Here is a 21155-nt window from a genome sequence, read left to right on the forward strand (position 1 = left end):
CAATGACAGATTCATTTTCAAAATGGGGCGCATGATAATTGAACCTGGTAGAGTTCCTCGCAGTATTTCCTCCATCTTTCGGCAACTTCGATAGCTTAATGTACTCCATCTTTATAGCCTATAAACCTATATACTGCGTGAACCAGAAAGGGTATAACATCCCTTCAATGGTAAGTTATTTGGGTCATATGCAATAGTATGGTGATATTTAATTTTTAATAAATAAAAAACTCTACGAAATAAAAATATAATTTTTCAATTTCTTTTCTTAGACAACCCTAACTTTTGAAGAGGCCATTTTTAGGCGGGGCCTTTATTTGTAAACAGAATGAGGTTACCTACCTACGGACTTAAACATAAACAAAGCGTAGGTACGCACCATTCTTTTTGTTCGTATCTTGAGCAGCTTTTAAATACACCTGGAGCTACGCAATAAATACACAGAAAATACCACATCACGTCATGTTAATTAAGTTTTAGGTACCCGCTTATTTCATCACTAGTATCTTCAAAACAGCCCAGGTGCATCATGCATACACAGGATCAAGCAAAGCATTACTCCTCTGTCTTCCACCACGGTCAGAACTACAAAACGACCCAGTTGAGTGGAGCCTGTGCACCAACCACACCGCACCCATACACAATATGTCGTAATATTCATTGTTCCCACAAACTGCCATAATTATCACACGAAATCACTGCAATCAAAAGTCCACGCGACGAAATGACAAACACGACTGCTGGAAGATAACTAAATTATAAAATTATTTATTTTGGTAAATATAAATTGAAATTGAATCTATGGTTATTTATTTTTATCGTCTCGCTTTTTCGTTTCATTTACTTTCAAATCACGATTCTAAGGAAGTTTTCACTTCAAAATCGGCTACATATCTATTTGAATTGAAGTAGATAAGTAGAGAATGATTTAAGAGTGCCACCGCTTAGAAAATGTTCAATTAAATGTGCGCTATACAGGTTTTATATTATTGTTCCGATGATTCAGAATATTATGTATTTAACTCAAAACTTGCACTTCTCATAATTGTAGACTAGCTAGTGTCTAGTCCTAGAGGCTACCTATCACAGAGTACTACCTATTATTTTTAGTTTCAGTGCCTACTTTTTAACCAAAGTAAATCTGAAACAAAATACATTTTTGCATTTATACCCATTTTGTTCTTAATTTTCTAAATTTGTCTGTCGACGATCTTATTTCGTAAGTTAATTCTTGAAGTTGTCAGTTGATTGCATTGTACAGTAAACACTAAACAGTTGTAGTTTTTCAATCGAATGACCTCCTGTGGTGTTTAGACTAACAAAAATATAAGTTTGGTTTGTACTAACTTGATTTTGATAACTAATAAACAACCTGTAAAATAAAATAAAATATCATTTTATATTGTTAATATTGTTGTTAAATTGTGAGGGCCTGTGAGCTTGATTTTTAGTTTCTTACGTCGTGTTGTGGAAATGTTTTGTACTAACCTGTGAGATTTCTTGTATGGATTCTCAATTACCTGAATCCCTATATAGTTTCGTTAAAAATAATATTTTGGTATACTGTTATTTATTAATAATTAATATTATTTCGTTAATTTTTATTATTTCGTTATGAGTTCATTGGCCTTATTTTTAATGCATAACTTTTAACTTCGTTTACGGCTTTGGCATAGGTAACTGGATTTTTAGGGTTAAGCAAAAATATACTTGAATTTTAAAGATTGTTTTTTTAATTTTTCAGCTTTTTAGAAGAAATACACTTGAAATAGAATAAAATATTGTTACACTGCAATGTATACTAGAATACTCAATCTGAACCTTCAATTTGTTTAAATGCTTGTTAGAGATTACTTCAGAACTTGGCAGTAAAAAGAAATTCAAATGTGCAACAGATACCAAAACCAGGGTTTTATGTATGGCGGTTCACCCTACAGTGGTTGGGATAGAAGCCACAATTCCCTGGAAAATGTAAGTTTATCAATTTTTTTAAGTATCTTTCCTTACAATAGTTTTTGCCAAATTATTCTTAACTGATTTTTTTAAATTTAATAGTAAAATCGAGTTGGTCTAGCTAACATAAGATTAGTTTTTGTTTTTTCTTTCTGTGTGTACAACATAGTATTATTTCATAAATTGTTCATAATTGAATTACATAAATTTTGTTTTATTATTCACTGCTATTTTGTGCTGAGTAAGTTGTCTTTTTTGTTGTTTGTTATTATTACAGTAGCATATTGTTTATTAATTGCATTTTTGGAAAATCAATTTTCCTAGCCAGAAATCAAACCTGTTGGTTTAAAAGAAATTACTTGTATTATTACACCAATATGTAGTGTTGTATTTAATTAAAAAGTATATATATGTAAATATAAAGACTTTTACCAATACTTACAACTAGGCCATTTTAATTTTAAACTTACTGGCTTCCACGAATTCAAATGGATCAGCAGCAAATGTACTAAACTACATCTTTCCTGGTTGTCTATACTATGTATAAAAGTATGTTATCCTGATTGCTGTAAGATTTAGCACCTTATATCCAACAGCAACAGTCATTATTCAAATAGCCCAAACTAAATATACTCAACTCTCTCTCTTTTATTCAAAATAGGATTCTTATAGTCAATGTCAAAATCTGCCATCCATTCTCCTAAGACTTCCTTTTATATAAAATTTGCATTACTAATACATATTAAAACTAATGTATTTTATTTAATTTTATGAAATGATATGCATACAAGATACTCATGCACCATTTGTTTGATGATATTATTCCATATTTCAACCTAATTATTTTTATTAACGTTTCCATTCCGGTAAATTTTGATTGTGTGGTATGCCTTGAGATCGGCATGATTTTGTGGCTCACACAGGTATTATTAGTTTGCTTATGATTAAGACGATTTGAGTGAATGTATCTGAAAGCTATTGAAACAAGCTATTGGACCGTGCAAAATAAAACATTTCATATATGAGGGAATAGTGTGCCACGGCATTCTCAGTTTTGTCTCTGTAAAATCAAGTACCCTGGCCACTGCCAATTTCGAAAGGTTAAGTGTTTGAAAGGCCATTTATTTTAACTGTAGATAATTATATCACACTAGCTGACCCGACAGACATTGTTCTGTATATAATAAATAAAATGATGTTTTTTATATGAATTTGTCAATAATATATCATAACATCAAAAATGACTTCGTAAAATATGCACCCTGCTGTCGTAATGAAATTGTTTCACAGCAAACCGTGTCAAACAACTGTCAAACTGTGCGTCAATAAATTCTCTCATAGAAATGATGTATGGACACATCAAAGGAAAAACAAATCTGTTGTTTTTATTTAATTTAGCAGCATTTTCCTATTTTTTCACCTTTTAAACCTTCTCTGGACTTCCACAAATAATTCAAGACTAAAATTAGCCAAATCGGTCCAGCAGTTCCCGAGTTTTAGCGTGACTAACGAACAGCAATTGATTTTTATATGTATAGATAATCTAATCCAATAATGTGACTAGCACAACTACAATACTAGAGTAATAATAGTAAAAGAAATAAAAGTTGTAGAACAATAATTTATGGTTAATATTATATTCAGTGCTTATTGCACACTGGCAAGTACAAGTTAAAATTTTACAACTTCAATAAGAATATATTAAATAACTATTTTGTTAAACTTTGTGATTAATAAATATTTTTTGACTAACTAACACTATTATTATGATTTTTGTCTGTATTGCCTTTTATATCTTAAGAATGGCTTGCATAATCTTGATGAAAATTGGTGTATTGTTTGGATAATATTATAGGCTATATAATGGATAAGACATGATATAATATGATGACTATATTCTTTTTCTTTTTATGGAATAGAAGGATAAAAGAGTGTATGGGTTTCCTGGTGTTAAGCCTTTACCTTTAATTTTATGGACATTTTTTATGAACATTTTTGTGTACAGGGATGATGTTATTTAAATTTGTGTACGGCTTTTTTAGGAGTTTTCATTTAGGTTGATCATATAAATTACTTGCAGGGACCCGACAGAAGCTGTTCTGTCAATAGAAAAAAAAATTATGTTCCTAGGTATTCCGGATTAATGTAGTCTAAAACCATCCGAATTTAATGATTTTATAGTATTAAAATGATACCGGATTAATATTGTATTTATGTAAGCAGCTTTTATCTTACTGCTTTATAATTTTAAATGTATTAAAATGGGTAATAGTTATTTATGCAACTGTTGTGTAATAAGAGGTATTAAAACACGAATGTGGATTGTGATAATAGTATCACATGAGTGTTTTAATACCTAATTATCAACAGTTGCATACAAGACTTTATCTACACCCAGAATATGAATCCTCTAAAAGATTCTGAAACAGTTAGCTTACTGCTAATATTAAAACATCCAGTCCTAGTAGTAACCTAATATCAACCATTACTGATTATATATACAAATAAACTAAGTATTAATGAAAGAATTATTTATTTTAGTAGCAATTTATATTTTGTATAGTGCAATAATTAAAATTCACTTGAATATTATGTTCTTTTGGAAATTAATTGCTGATTTTTTGTAAACAAAACAATAAAAATATCGAAGAAAAATGGCGGTGATTCGAATAACCTACATTTTTTTGCGCGCGACGTTCTGGTGGTGTGGAACGCGCGTAAACCAAAATGTTCTTTTTTTGAAATTCATAGAGATGCCATGCATCGAGCAATAAGAATGTGGCTGTCTGTTCAAACTCTTTGAGCATGAAGGGAATGAAAAAAAAAATAGGAGTGTTGTTATGAAATTCAGTAAAACATTACAACACTCGTTTGGATGATGTAATGGTTATTAGAACATTGGGTGTTTTAATGTTGGCAATAAGCTAACTGTTTCAGAATCTTTAATAGAGGATTTAAAGCATGGGTGTAGATAAAGTATGTTATCTTATGAGAAAGACATATGCTATCTCGGACTTTTTTGTAGAACTACTTTATCCCCGCACAGGTTGAAGTTTCAAAAACGCTAGAACAAATATTTATCTATTTCTTATCAATTGCCTAAAAACAAAGTTTTATGGTGTCAACTTCTATAATGACAAATTTCCATACAAACTTCCATCCCCTATTTTCAACCCCTTCAAACCTTTGTTCTGTCGTAAATCCTATTACTCCACTGCTGAATATCTATATGATCGGACAGCCTGGGACTAGATTGTGATTATTTTATAGCGATAGAAATGACTGTACAATATTGTATATTTTTATTGAAAAGAGCGCAAAAAAAGAATGCTGGGAGAGTTTCTTGCGCCGCTTCTTCTCTCTCAGAGCGCCATTTGTTTCTGAAGCGGTAGTAGTATCTAGTAGTTATTAGAAATGACATCAAAAAGAACTCTAAAGGAATCAATTTTGAGAAAATAAATGCCTGTTATGCTTATGGTTATATATATACATTATATATTATACATAATCAAGAATTGTAGGTGTGCAATATTATGTTTTACACATTCGTGATAATTAAACTTCTACTATTCTGTATTGGTATTACAATACCAATACAGAAGTGTTATTGGATACAATAGAGGTGCAACAGCGATAGATGCGACTTCACGCACGCGGGTCATTATCGAATCCAATAATTAACCTTAAAATACCAAGACAAAGTCCAGCCCTAAAAATATCAAAGAGCCCTCAATACATATTCATTTTTGAGAAGGTGAAGCAGAGACAGCTCCCGAATGGTTAATCCGGTGGTGCTCTTATCCTAACCCATAAGGCATGCAAACTTATAGTGGAATACATAGTCAGTTCACGTTTTAATTTCTGTAACAATTATAATATACTGTACTATACTAAAAAAAGATGTACCTACATCCCAAGCAAACTTAAATTAACATCAATCATACAATAGTTTTTATTTCATAGGCTTATTCATTTTAATCTTAATATATATAAATCTCGTGTCACAATGTTTGTCCTCAATGGACTCCTAAACTAATAAACGGATTTTAATGGTGATTACTTCATGGAGTGCAGTTTGGTCCAACTTGTGAGATAGGGTAGTTTTTATTTCGATTTGGGACCCATAAATATTTTTATTTTCAATATTTGTTTTGTATGGACATATTTTCTATGAAAGAATTTAGTGACGCACGGTTTGACAGTTCCGCTGTGAAACAATTTCATTCTAACAACAGGGAGCATATTTACGAAATAATTTTTGATGTTTTAAAATATAAAACAGTTGTTTTTTTACTATCTACAGAACAACGTCTGTCGGGGCAGCTAGTTTATAATATAATGTCATTAGCTACACAATGATATTGAGTTCAGTTAAAGTTAATTTTTATTATTTAATATTTTATTGAGAAATCTTTTAATGAGTAGTATGTTTTTTTTATTAAGCAAGATTTGAGTGACTTTTTAAAGTAGAATATATTTTCGCGCTTAATATTGTTAGGTAACTTATTGTAAATTGTTGGTCCCATGCAAAAGATGCTGTTTCGATACAACTCTGTTCTGGTCTTTAAAGGTCGTAATTTGTTGTCGTTTCATTTCGAAATTAGGGTTTCATATTTATTGATATTATTCTTTACCATAACTGCTACTTTATAAATATTGATGGCATGCTAAGAATATTTAATTTAATAAAGTGAGGTTTACATGATTCGGTTGCTTTTAGTGAGCAGACAGATCTGACACATTTCTTTTGAGCTTTGGATACTTCATAAATCCCTGGAGCATTACCCCAGAATAAGAAATCAAATCATATATTGACGTCGGTGAGACCGGGAGTCGCAGCTAGTTGTAGAATAATATTAAGAGGCAACATTTGAATTGGAAATGTGCCAGGCTTTAAGAGGCTGTCGAGAGCCTTCACTGTTGTACAGAACACGGCCTTAGCACAGTATCTCGTGTAGACTTACAATGCGCAATATTTTATTAATTATATTTAGTGTCAGTCTTCCTGTTCTCTCCATTCATCATTTCTACACATTCTTTTGTTGTGGTTTTTGTTTCAATCTAAAATATATTGTGTTCTATGCAATGGTGTTGTTGGATTATTTTTAGTCGCAAATGTTATTGTATGTAGAAATGATTACTGCGTTTATTATTTAGGGTTCCGTATCCGACGTGTAACTTTATTAGTAACACTCCGCTGTCGGTCCGGCCGTGTGTCAGTCAACGGGCTGTATCTCATACATCTCTATAGTTAAACAAATTGTTTTTTTTTTTTAAGTTATATCCCTCTCTTCTGGGATTAATTATACCAATTAAATTTATAACCAAAACTCTACTGTAATTTAAAAGGCTCTAGTATGGTTTCCCACTAAAAAGGCCACGATCCAGTCATATGAATAACCTTAAAAATGATACCACACGCTATCTAATTATTAATTGAGATTGTAATGCTATTTCTCTACATCTAGTTGTCGTAAACAACAACATATTTTCTGATCCGACGAATATATCAAGCGATTAGCGTTTAAATAAATAAACAAATATTCTTCTTAATTTCCTCTTTACGAAACCTGTCTCAGAATTTTCCTTTCTTGCAACCGAGACATCGTTTATGTTTTGCAAATTGAGTGTTCGTTTTGATGAACAGAAGTCGAAAGTGAATACGCGCTTAGTTCACATGCTGTATTTAGAGCATATGTATAAATTTTACGAGACGATAGATTCGCTATCTTGGCAAACTTTGAACAGATTCAAGTGATTACGGAGAAATGCTGGCTTCATAATAGGTCAAGGTTTTGACCTACATCATTATTCTACTTTCATAGTTGATATTATCAGGTTACGGTTTGTGCCGATTTCCTTATAACGGTTATTGATTTCGTGTCGATATTTTTGAGTAATGATGATAACCCACCATATGTGTAGTAAATTTAACTACACGGTCAACGGCGTCCTCCTGCCCGCGCCGTCTCCGCTTCTACCGGTTCAGCTTGTTGCGTATCGGTACTCGAAATTAGTTGCTCGTGTTTAACATTCTTATGTCACTACACCATTTTGTTATTTACTTCCTGAACTTTTAATAAAATTAGTTCTTTTTTTTTACTTTAAATATGCATACAACACGTGCGGTAATTAAATTGTCATAATCCTCGCGTTTTTTTTAGGTACTAATTATTAACTACTTTTTCAGTTTTACTAACAGGGACAAATTTAGAGGAACGCAAAAGAAAGTGTGAATAAAAAAAAATATTATATAAATTTGCGACACTTTAGTTTAACAATTTGGTTTTTACTTATATTTTACTAAGGTCGAAAAATTCTTTGAAAATTATTGATCAAATAACAAAATCAACCAAACTAAGGTAAAAAATAATTGAGAGGAAACAAACATTTCTGTATGCAAACATTTTATTGCTTTATCTATAAAGATTTGTAAAGATCCTAACGTGGGCTATAAGTAATCAAAACTTAGTATTGCTCCCTCTAGCTCTTCAATCCGTCCAATCTCCTTGTCAAACTCCTAATCAAATTATCAATTAAATCTTGAGGGATTGCGTTCTATTCTTCCTGTAATGCGTTTTTAAGTTGTCTCATACTAGCGGGATCAGAATTTATTTTATTCTTTTCCTATTAAAAGGGCAAAGCTACTGCAATTTCTTCTAAAGTGCTGCCGTTAGTGTACCATTCTCAATGACCTAGAGTCCCGTAAGTCCCCCATACAGATACCTCCCCATACCATATCTGACCCTCCACTATAATATGCCTCTTTTCCAATTATGTTGCACTGAGCATACCTCTCTCCCGGTAGTCCCCATACTTTAGTCCTTTTATCAGGCTTTAAGCAAAATCTGGACCCACCTCAGAGTAGAACTTGACCGCTAGATTCGTCGTTCCAATTTTCATGATTGCGAGCAAAATCAACTTGAGCTACTCGATGGTATGTGACAAGAAGGGGGCTTCTGGCATACAAGTGCAAGTTTATTCCGGCTGATTTAAGTCTTTTTCACAGTTTGAGTGCTTCCCGTAACGGCCGAACTTCTTGAAGTTTTGTTCTCACTTCAGAAGAAGTCCAGGTCCTGTTTCTAAGCACGCTGTTAACGGTAAAACGGTATTTCTTGTCGCAGTTAGTCGTGTCGTCCCTGTCCTTCTAGTCTCGTAAACTGTACGGTCTGCCGATACCTCCCGACAATTTGGTGTATCACATATTGGAAGGGGTGCTCAGTTTCAATAAAAATATCAGCCCTAGTAACTTGAGTGTAACTTACATACAAACAAGACAAAGCAAATCTTAAAAAAGTAAATAAAAACTAAACTCAAATTTCTAAAGTTAAGAATATTTTCGCAGTAGGCACAGAAAAACACTACTAACGAAATAATTTCATAAATAACAAACATTAATGAAACATAACACATTTTTTATAAGGTTTATTTATATTTCTGGCCAGTATGCATAATAATTATAACAAGAAAAATCATACCTTTTCCGTGCGTTCCGCTAAATATGTCCATGAGTGTAGTTTTGGCAAAATCTTTTCGGAAAACCCAGTCGCGTGTAAAATGTATTTATAACATATTAAATTTGTTATAAATACTCTTCACCAAAGAAACGGATGGGCGAATGTCGCTCTGTATTCGGACCCTCGGCTGTAGTGTCCTCGCTAGGCACTGAGTGTGAATATAGTTCTATCCTAGCGAGTGTGACGCAATAATCTGCCCTTCTTTCGCCACAATACAAGAGTGACGACTGACCAGACGACGACGTCACTCGTTACGAAATCTAAGCTTTACCGCGATCAGCCGTTTTCTCGAAAGTCGAACAGAGATTATGGGATTATGGCGCTCGCTGCGAGAGCGAAACGTTACGCGCGGCAAACATGGAGGACTGCATCAGTCAAGCCGTACAATAATTTTTCCGTGCGGAGACAAATTAATGTATAGAAAATACGAGGCACTACTGTTTCGTGGAGGTGCCCCTCGTTATCGTTGATTAAAAAGAACATAAACCTACTGATTCTCAGTGTTTTCTTTCAGCAAATCCAGCAACAATACCGTGGTAGAAACAACCCGGGGCACAGGTACTGGGGCAGCATGTCTGATGGAGGCAGCATTTCTGCAGCCGGCGACTCCGCCCGAACTAACCTGATCGTGAACTATCTACCGCAGACTGTCACGGAGAAAGACCTGTACGCCATGTTTGTGACTGTCGGGCCCATCGAGAGCTGCCGGGTTATGAAAGATTTTAAGGTAACAAATTTATATAATTTTTAAATTTTAGCTGCTGTTGGAAACATAGTCCCCACAGAGAGATGAAACATTGACAAGTAACGTCGTTACCAATTTAAGAGCAGGCAACATGTTTCATCTGACAGACATGCAAATATTCTTGTGGTTTCGCTACACAATATTATAAACCTAACACAATCAATAATTGCTGCTACATTTAATTTGACCAACGTAAAGCCATACCTTAAAGACCCTACAATACACAATTAAAATAATTAATGAAATGCTAAGATATAATGTAAACACAGTCACAGCCTCTAGTACATACATATCGGTAATAGTCAGTATGTTTAAGTTTAAAAATAGTGGTCTGCAGCTGTCGAAGGGCCCTATACCAGCCACAGTTCTCTTTTTGAGCCAGTAATATGTTGTTTGTTTGTGGATTTCCCCATAGCAAGATACCATACCTAATTATAAATGCTATATAGCCGTGATGGGCAATGATTGCAGCCTCTTTTATAGTCGTTCTGGTTCGCCTAAGAGCAACGACAAATTTATGTATCCTTTTAACCAGTGATTCTATATGAGCCTTCTAGTCTAAATTTTTATCTATACTGATACCAAGGAATTTTAGAGTAGGGGCCTTGATTTACCTTGATGACTTATACTCTTAAACATATTACGATTTGTGTTTTTGTTACTAAATTGAATTATTTCGTTTCTTTTTCAATATTTACACTTAGTTTGTTTCTTTTCATCCAATTTATATTTGTTAAGATTTCATCTTTTACAATTTTGTCATTATTGAACCCAGGTTAAGGTTAAGTATTAGAAGAGAAACGTCCGCGTCGTCCGCAAAAAGTATGCATTTTCGTAATGTAGAACCTAGTAAATCATTTACATATAGAAGAAACAGCAAGGGCTCTAGAATGCTGCCTTGTGGTACACCTGAATTTGAATAAGTCCACTTGGATTCATAAACCATTATATTACAATTTTGTCCACAGTTTGTAATATGAACACATTGTTTTCTATTTTTAATATAAGTTTGTAATCAGTTCAAAGTAATTCCCCTTAAACCATATTGATAACATTTATTTAACAATATATCATAGTCGACATAGTCAAATGCTTTGGTCATGTCAAAAAATATGCCTCTTTTTTATTGTCAATATATTTTAAAACATGATTCACTAAATAAAATGTAGCACTTGTAGTACATTTTCCTTTTCGGAATGCGTATTGAGACACACCTCACATAAAACATTAAATTTTGTAAGAAACTGAACCAGACTACTTTGCATTTATTTCTCATATAACTTTCTTTCTGTCTCTAAGAGGTCTTCATTGCTGCTGGGCCTAATAAGAGATCGTTTACTCAAACTCGACATTATAAAACCTCATATATTTTTCAGACTGGATACAGCTACGGGTTTGGCTTTGTAAACTTTGCTCGTGAAGAGGACGCGGCTAGAGCCATCGACACATTCAACGGGTTCCAACTGAGAAATAAACGGTTAAAGGTATTTTTTACATTTCTTCAAACTTACGTGAACCTAATACTTATAATTCTCACGACTTCGGATAATTTGTCTGTGCAGTGTTGTGCTTTAAGATAGTTCTTATTTTACATATACTTATGGACAAATTTAGCGGAGCGAAAGAAAAAGGTTTGATTTTTCTCGTAATTATTGTGCGTACTGGCCACAAATATAAATCTATACTAATATTATAAAGCTGCAGTGTTTGTTTGTTTGTTTGAACGCGCTAATCTCTGGTACTACTGGTCCGATTTGAATGATTCTTTCAGTGTTGGGTAGTCCATTTATCGAGGAAGGCTATAGGCTATGTTTTTTTTTTCAAAATTAGGGATCCGTAATAATATTGCTATTTTGTAACATAAGGTGTAAAATCGAAAACCTATTTTTGCGTGCGCTGCAAAAACTATTGACAATAGAACAAAATGATGTACAGGCTTATAATATAGGCAATATTTTATCACTTATAAAACTATCGCGTGAATTATACTTTATATGGCAAAACAACGTTTGCCGGCTCAGCTAGTCTAATATATAAAATTCTCGTGTCATGTTGTTAAACTTTGAACTCCTCCGAAACGGCATGACCGATTCTCATGAAATTTTGAGTGCATATTGGGTAGGTCTGAGAATCGGACTACATCTATTTTTCATCCCCCTAAATGTTAAGGGTGGTCCACACGAATTTTTATTTATTTTTTTTAACTTTTTTTAAATTTGCTTGATTATGAGTCACCATTAAAATTGCATACAAATTAAAATTTTCACCCATCTACAATCAACAGTTACTTTTGTATTGTGATTTTAATATCGGCAATACAACGTTTGCTGGGTCAGCTAGTAAATACTACAGTTACTTTTGTATTGCGATTTTAATATCGGCAATACAACGTTTGCTAGGTCAGCTAGTAAATACTATAAAGTTAAAAAAATAAGTTTAAGAAAGATTATTATTTTTGGAAAAGGAGGACCAACGAGCGTACGGGACACTTGGTTTTAAGTAGTCACCGCGGACCCCATTCTCTTGCAACACCAGAGGAATCACAGGATCGTTGATGGCTTTTGTTTTGTTAATTTTGTAATTATTGCGCACTGTTTTTCCGTACTGCGAAAATTTTCTCAATTTTTGAATTTGAGTTTGTCCTTGATTGCCTTGTTTATCGTAATTAAGTGCGAATGATATGCATATGAACTGACAATGCCATATCTAAGTTGCGCTCAAGTTACTAGGGCTGATACTTTGATTGAAACTGGGCACACGTGCAAACATGTGACCCAAACATTTTTGGGTCACACGAGTATCCAAATATGTGATACACCGAGTTGTCGAGAGGTCGGAAGACACACTTTTGGCACTTGGGTACTTAATGCTCTAGAACATTTGGTCACATGATCGTAGAAAATCAACAAGCTTCTCTGATTCTCAGAAATTTATTGTAAACGCTATTATGATGTGTCAAAACATCAAAGTAGCCAAAAAGGAAAGCCTTTTGGATAATAAAGGCAAATTTACCAAAGCAGTCTTTCAAAAATCGGTGTAAAACAGGTTTTTATGTTATGGGTTTATATCAACATTATTAAAATTTAGGTTTTATCTAAAGTAATACATTCAAGTATATTATGTTATGATCAGATATTGAAAAACTGTCAAGATTTGCACAGCCAGCGAGTGAGACCAGTGCCATTCAAAATTACGAAGAATAAAAAAATAAAATGATCCCTAATGGATGTGTCTTCGTAACTAATAATTAATGAAATATAGCCACAGTTTACCAGTGGGAGGCTCCTTTGCACAGGAAGCCGGCTAGATTATGGGTCCCACAACGGCGCCTATTTCTGCCGTGAATCAGTAATGTGTAAGCATTATTATTTTTCGGTCTGAAGGGCGCCTTAGCTAGTGAAATTACTGGGCAAATGATACTTAACATCTTATGTCTCAAGGTGACGAGCGCAATAAATGTAGTGCCACTCAGTAATTTTGGGTTTTTCAAGAATCCTCAGTGGCACTTCATTGTAATAGGCAGGGCGTATCAATTACCATCAGCTGAACGTCCTGCTCGTTTCGTCCCTTATTTTCATAAAAAAAGCCACACGCACACACTGACTCCGCGTGCGACGTAATGACCAATACACCACACAGGTTAGTTGTTACATAATGTTCTGATCCGATCGCTGATATGTTTTCCGTCAGGTGGCGACACTCGACAGATATAATATACAATCATCTATATAAATACCGTTGTTTTATTAAAGGTGTCCTACGCGCGACCGTCCGGGGACGATATAAAGGAGACGAACCTGTATGTAACCAATCTGCCTCGCGCCATCACCGAGGAACAATTGGAGACAATATTCGGCAAATACGGCAGGATAGTGCAGAAGCATATCCTTCGGGATAAGAACAACGGGGCGCCAAGGGGAGTTGCTTTTGTCAGGTAAGATTCTGAATTATACATAGTATTTTTTTAATGCGAGTCACACAGTCGGCCGAGAACTCGTACAGTAACGTTATTAGATGGGGGTTCCTGCTTCTATTATGGTTCCTTTTTGTGTGTAAAACTCACTGAAGCATTTTTTTTTATGATAATAAGGGACGAGACGAGCAGGACGTCCAGCTGATGCTAATTGATACGCCCTGCCCATTACAATGCAGTGCCGCTCAGGATTCTTGAAAAACTCAAAAATTCTAAACGGCTCTACAATTGCGCTCGTCACCTTGAGACATAAGATGTTCAGTCTCATTTGCCCAGTAATTTCATTAGCTACGGCGCCCTTCAGACCGAAACACAGTAATCCTTACACATTACTGCTTCACGGCAGAAATAGGCGCCGTTGTGGTACCCATAATCTAGCCGGCATCCTGTGCAAAGGAACCTCCCACTGGTATTCTCATTTCTTTGGAAGTGATGAAATATTCAATGAAACTTTTTAAGAATATCCCTTTTTTTTAAATAATTTCGTTACATGTTGAAAAAATAAATTTTTTAAACTTATTTCGATGGAATACGTGTTGTCAAACCTAATGGATGGCACATTTCAGATATAATTTATGTTAAGCTATATATAATAGCTTTAGTTTATGAACTTATTAGTAAATAATTATCTTAGTCGGCGAATTATGATTGATTTATTGGGCGATGTGTTCACCTTAATTAATTAATATTTATTTTCTAGTTTTTTGATGACTTATGCCAGAAACTATATAAATATTTCTACTATAAAAGTTGTGTACATTTTACTTAAGTCCTAGACGATGCACAATGTATACATACATACATACCCGTGGGAGGCGGCTTTGCACCGGATGCCGGTTAGATTTTGGGTGCCACAACGGCACCTATTTCTGCCGTGAAGCAGTTATTTGTAAGCATTACTGTGTTTCGGCCTGAAGGGCACAGTAGCTAGTGAAATTACTGGGCAAATGAGACTTGACAAATTATGTCTCAAGGTGACGAGCGCCGTTGTAGTGCCGCTCAGAATTTTTGAGTTTTTCAATAATATTGAGCGGCACTGCATTGTAATGGATAGGGCGTATCAATTATCATCAGCTGAACGTCCTGCTCGTGTCATTCCATATTTTCATAAAAAAAAAACGATTTGTTTTCAGATTTGATAAACGGGAAGAAGCCCAAGAGGCAATATCCGCCTTGAATAATGTGATACCGGAGGGAGGCAGCGAACCACTATGTGTTAAGGTAATTACACATTGTAGACAAAACTTATAAGTAGAAACTTCAACGTTTGCAGTAGCTTCCACTATGAACCTAAATTTAATTAGATACTTATTGTCTTGCCAACTGGGTTACAGAAATATAAACTCACCCAAGTGCTGTGATTGAAGCATAGACTAGGCAATGGAGTATCATGGTACTGTTAAGCTGATGTTTTTTATTAATTATTAAAGGTACAAATAAAATAACGATATAACAATAATAAATTACATATTCATCTGGATATAACTGTTGACATCTCACGTAAGGAATACAATTTGTATGTTCGGCTTAACTGCACTCGCTTGTAACTGCGTGCTACACTGCGGTCGCGGAGTACAAATAATTGAGGACATTGACCTGTTATAATAAGTCTCTCCAGTAATTGTATTGAAAATCAAACTTGGCGTTGCGTAGAGACTTCGCTTCATTGTGTGTCTTCTACCGCATTTATCACGGGGAGTGTTCCGAAGAGCTGTTTAACCTGATTCCTGCCGCCGAATTCCACCTTCGCACGACACGCCACAAGTTAGGATATCATCCCCACCATCTGGATGTGTGGCGGTCCTCCACAGTGCGGTTTTCAAGGAGCTTTCTTCCACGTACTACAAAGAGTGTGTGGAATGAGCTTCCTTATGCGGTGTTTCCGCGACGATACGACATGGGTACCTTCAAAAAAAGCGCATACTCCTTCCTTAAAGGCCGGCAACGCTCCTGTGATTCCTCTGGTGTTGCAAGAGATTGTGGGCGGCGGTGATTATTTAACACCAGGTGACCCGTACGCTCTTTTGTCCTCCTATTCCATAAAAATAAATAAAAAAAAATCAAACTTTGTGTTCGGTGGTTCTGGACATGTATCTACATATTGCGCGTGTCTCTTTCGCAATTTTCTCTAGAAAATGTCTGACAAATAGCTGACACTTTCTTGTGATCTTAAGGAGCATAATCTACCTAACAACTTAGGCCCTTGGTTTGGCAAAAGCAGCCGTTTTTTTTTGAGCCGCCAAATAAATGGAACAAGTAGCATCTAAATGTAGCTGAACTGAACTGAAGCAACGAAATAGGCTCTAAGGTCAATGACCGATATTACTTCTGCTCCGCGACAGAACTTTTGTATATGACTTACGCATGACTAATTGTCTTTATTGTCTTTTGTTCCCCCGACTTGTCCCATAATATAATTAATATACTTGATATAATTTTTCACCTTTGATCAGTGTTAGTCCTGACAGTAGTTTGTTCTCAGTTCGCTGCTGAGTGAATTACATTTGTATTCGGCACTGTGCCAAGGTCGTTCAGATCCGTTCGTTGCAAGCGGGACAGTTCCGTTCTGTAAATCCTTAAATATTTAAACTTCCTGTAAACATTTAAATTTGAACAACTACTGTGAGTACTTTCACTAATTCAACAAGGCCTTATGTATATATCTGTCATACTATTTATTTATGTACGTAATAGTATATATAAAGAATTATATTAGATATACTAATGTTAAAGATTAGCTGCCCGCGGTGTTGGAAATTTATCGAAGTTCAACTATTACAATAATTTTCCCTGTTCTTGTTAGGAAAGAATGTCACAGCAGAACTGTCAAACTGTGCGTCAAAAAAATTATGTCATAGAAATCCTCATACAAAAGTAAAATTTGAAATAAAAAAAATTTAGGGCTTACTCGAATCGAAATAAAAACTATAGGGTAGTTTTTATCGAATTCTACTGGACCGTATTTAATCAACTCTTATTGAGTATGAAATTAATTAAAAAAGTATTTTATGAGCAAGAAATTAATTTTATACACTTCCCTACGCGATGTTTCCGGGACGATACGACATACGGGTACTTCCAAAAAAAGCGCGTACACCTTCTTTAAAGGCTGGCAACACGGTGATCACTTACTACCAGGAGACCCGTACGCTCGTTTGTCGTCCTTTTCCATTTAAAACAAGTTATTTTTTATGTAGTTTATTTCCTCATGTAAAATATGCCTTTTCCCCATTATTCACAGATGACGCCACTTAGGTGAGCCATCTCCTTGATCCGTCACTCATACCTTCGATAAGTTGGGCGCTCTCTGTTACATTTAACAGCCGATGATATACGGCGCCGCGGACACCTAATTGTTGACACTAGTAAAGAAAAACCTTATATATGAATTGAATGTATGTGTAATAATAAATGCTAACTTGTGCATGCATCCAATTGGCTTGGGCTACAGCAATGGGGGGTGGCATCCTTTAACTGGCGCTCCGGTCGGCCACGCCTGCACAGCGCGGGCGGTACCACGGTGCTCACACACACTCACTATGTCCTGCCTCCCACCCACACACTCATAACACTTTCATGTATTCACCTCAACACATCTGTTATGACATACCTGAACATATTAATTAAATTTGTAATGTAAAACTTCTCAGGTCTGAGGCATATATTTTCGAATAAATGGTAGACTTTGACGTTAAAGTAGCAATTTAAAATCCTGCATTGAATTAAATTAATTCGAATTTGAGTTTGTCAATGTTTAGAACTGCTGGATTGATTTTGGAACTTTCACTGGCAGATGTTGCTCATGTTTAAGGATTAACAGTGGGATCCAAGTGTACCGAGCTGGCCATATCGCTACTGCTATTAAAAGTGGTATCCAAGTGTACCGAGCTAGCCATATCGCTACTTCTATTAACAGTGGCATCCAAGTGTACCGAGCTGGCCATATCGCTACTACTATTAAAAGTGGTATCCAAGTGTACAGAGCTAGCCATATCGCTACTTCTATTAACAGTGGCATCCAAGTGTACCGAGCTGGCCATATCGCTACTACTATTAACAGTGGCATCCAAGTGTACCGAGCTGGCCATATCGCTACTACTATTAACAGTGGTATCCAAGTGTACCGAGCTAGCCATATCGCTACTACTATTAAAAGTGGTATCCAAGTGTACAGAGCTAGCCATATCGCTATTTCTATTAACAGTGGCATCCAAGTGTACCGAGCTGGCCATATCGCTACTACTATTAACAGTGGCATCCAAGTGTACCGAGCTGGCCATATCGCTACTACTATTAACAGTGGTATCCAAGTGTACCGAGCTAGCCATATCGCTACTACTATTAAAAGTGGTATCCAAGTGTACAGAGCTAGCCATATCGCTACTCCTATTAACAGTGGCATCCAAGTGTACCGAGCTGGCCATATCGCTACTACTATTAACAGTGGCATCCAAGTGTACCGAGCTGGCCATATCGCTACTACTATTAACAGTGGCATCCAAGTGTACCGAGCTGGCCATATCGCTACTACTATTAACAGTGGTATCCAAGTGTACCGAGCTAGCCATATCGCTACTACTATTAAAAGTGGTATCCAAGTGTACCGAGCTGGCCATATCGCTACTTCTATTAACAGTGGCATCGAAGTGTACCGAGCTAGCCATATCGCTACTGCTATTATAAGTTGCATCAACATCGGGAGAACATATTAGATCATTTCATTTTACTCAAAAGTCAAATATAATTTTTGTTTAATGACTAATCTACATGGAGCAATAGATATTCTTTATAGAATCATTTTAGATAGTCATGGGTGGTCTTTAAAAATTATACAGAATATAACTTTGTTTATAAATCTTAGATGATTTTATTTTAAAACGAATCCCAAGTTAATTATAAGTAATATTGAAACAGGTTGCCGAGGAGCACGGGAAGCAGAAGGCAGCGTACTACGCGGGCTGGTCGGCTGGTTTCCAGCAAAGTCGAGGTAATTACCGTTTTGAGATCGCTAGTTCCATTGAAATAAAAAGAAGATATTGACGTGTTGTGTTGTGTACACACTACGAACATGTCAAGGAGATAATAGTTCTCAGGTTTACTTGACGTTTTTGTTGTACTGAGAACACCAGTAGCTAAATATTTATTAAAATCTACTGTTGGAAACAGTTCAGGATTAAATTAACTATCATTATAATAACTGTACATATCCTGAAATATCTTCTGTAATAATATCAGCAATTTTTTAAAGTTTTGCGAAACTGTAGTTGTATCTATAAAGTTTAATTTCCAGCATTGCATACAGAACGTTAAACTTGAATCTTGAAGGCTGTGATCATTTAATTTTAACTCATCATGCATTCGTAAAACCGAACGCAGTTAAATATAACTCATGTTTAGAATAGAAGATAAATTATTGACGTTATCCGGTTTTTGGCTGGCACTAAAAATCATCCATTTTCAGAAGTATAAAATATTTGCACAAAAATGTCTATCATGGATCTTGTAAGCAATTTTGTTCAGTCTGGTCCATGACTTATTAGTTATTGCAAGCTAATAGGTAAAAAAATGATATTAAAATATAAATAAATCAAAATATTTTTGGTATAATTTGTTCCCATTATATGCGATACCTATGCGATGAAATGAACTATGTGAGCCAGAAGACAAAATCTTTAAATGAAAACGTAATTTTACTGCAGATATTAAATTATAATAATTCATAGCATTTTTGGCTAGTATTCGCAATATCAAACTTATGATGGCGTTAGAGTGGTAGTGCAGATATTGCGCCCTCGCTTTGAACGGGTTTTCGTCGCAGCCTTTATTATACCGATAAAATCTATGTGTTGGTGGCTGATATAAAATGTAATATTTCAAAAGACCTTAACTCTTAGATGAAAGAATTGAAATTGTCTGAGAGATTTATTGTTTTCCCGGCTTCAATTCCCACTTTCATGCACTTTTTATAATCAATTTAATCTGAAAAGCAATCGCTTTCGTTTAGAATGCGTAAATCCTGCTTATTAATGGACACTATTCAATCGAGGGACACAGTGGGGAAAAGTGGTACTAGATTATGAATATATTGACAGCGGCGTCATCGTAGCACCTGTTTTAACTTAACTTGACCCTCGTGTACTGTCGTGATCTGTTCCTTATTCACAATGAGATAGAAGTAGATACTATTAGAAACATGAACAATAAAGAATGCTAATAACCATGAACAAGTTGTCGACGTGGTCATTGCTAGGTTTTTAATGCAGCCAGTGCTTCCGTCACTAATACTTGTATAAAACTAATTAATACATCACCAAGTTTAAACCGACGGCCAAGATGATGCTGTCGGACGCCACCTAAACAGTTTCCACCTGAATGTCGGGTATTCTTATGGAATGCGCGTGGTTTGCAAGAACTACTCGCGCCGCACTTTTACTCGTGTCCCTTGCGAGTTCAGCTAAAAGTCATTCGAATATGGTATTACTGCTTTGATAATTCAAACAAAGTGCGTATTCCCTTGGAACGTTCTGTGTGTCTCACCATCGCGTGACCTCTACTTCCTCTCTCGACTGTTGTTTATTTTGCATTAAAGTTAGGCACACAAGACCACTTAAATCCCACGATAAGTCAAGCTTGTATTGTATATCGTTGCGACTCAGACAATCAAGGCCATCTGTCCGTCACCTATTCCTTTAATTTCATCATCATCATCATTTCAGCCGGAAGACGTCCACTGCTGGACAAAGGCCCTCCCAAAGATCGCCATGACTATCGGTCCTGCGCTGCCCTCATCCAAACTATTCCGGCGATCTTGACCAGATCGTCGGTCCATCTTGTGTGGGGCTTACCAACACCACGCCTTCCGGCTACGCCATTCGAGGACCTTACTGACTCAACGGCCATCTGTCCGTCGAGCTATGTGCTCTGCCCACTGCCACTTCATTTGGGCTAAGTCGGTGACTTTGATTCT

At 35.5% G+C, this 21155-nt stretch overlaps 1 protein-coding gene across 2 annotated transcripts in view; it reads left to right on the forward strand.

The window, feature by feature from the left end:
• The first annotated feature begins 1107 nt into the window (after positions 1-1107).
• Positions 1108-21155, forward strand: part of LOC126974208 (sex-lethal homolog) — a 34025-nt gene continuing 13977 nt past the window's right edge. The window contains exons 1-7 of one of the 2 annotated variants that reach the window (XM_050821661.1): positions 1108-1219; positions 1745-1971; positions 9985-10197; positions 11592-11699; positions 13968-14149; positions 15322-15409; positions 19103-19175. In XM_050821661.1, coding sequence (XP_050677618.1) covers positions 1885-1971; positions 9985-10197; positions 11592-11699; positions 13968-14149; positions 15322-15409; positions 19103-19175 — 751 coding nt within the window. In that variant the 5' untranslated portion in view covers positions 1108-1219; positions 1745-1884. Of the gene's footprint in view, positions 1336-1744; positions 1972-9984; positions 10198-11591; positions 11700-13967; positions 14150-15321; positions 15410-19102; positions 19176-21155 lie in introns of both variants that reach the window. The other variant, XM_050821660.1, reaches the window with a different exon arrangement.

The sequence above is a fragment of the Leptidea sinapis genome, chromosome 31 (genome assembly GCF_905404315.1).
Source record: "Leptidea sinapis chromosome 31, ilLepSina1.1, whole genome shotgun sequence".
Taxonomy (NCBI): Eukaryota; Metazoa; Arthropoda; class Insecta; order Lepidoptera; family Pieridae; genus Leptidea; species Leptidea sinapis.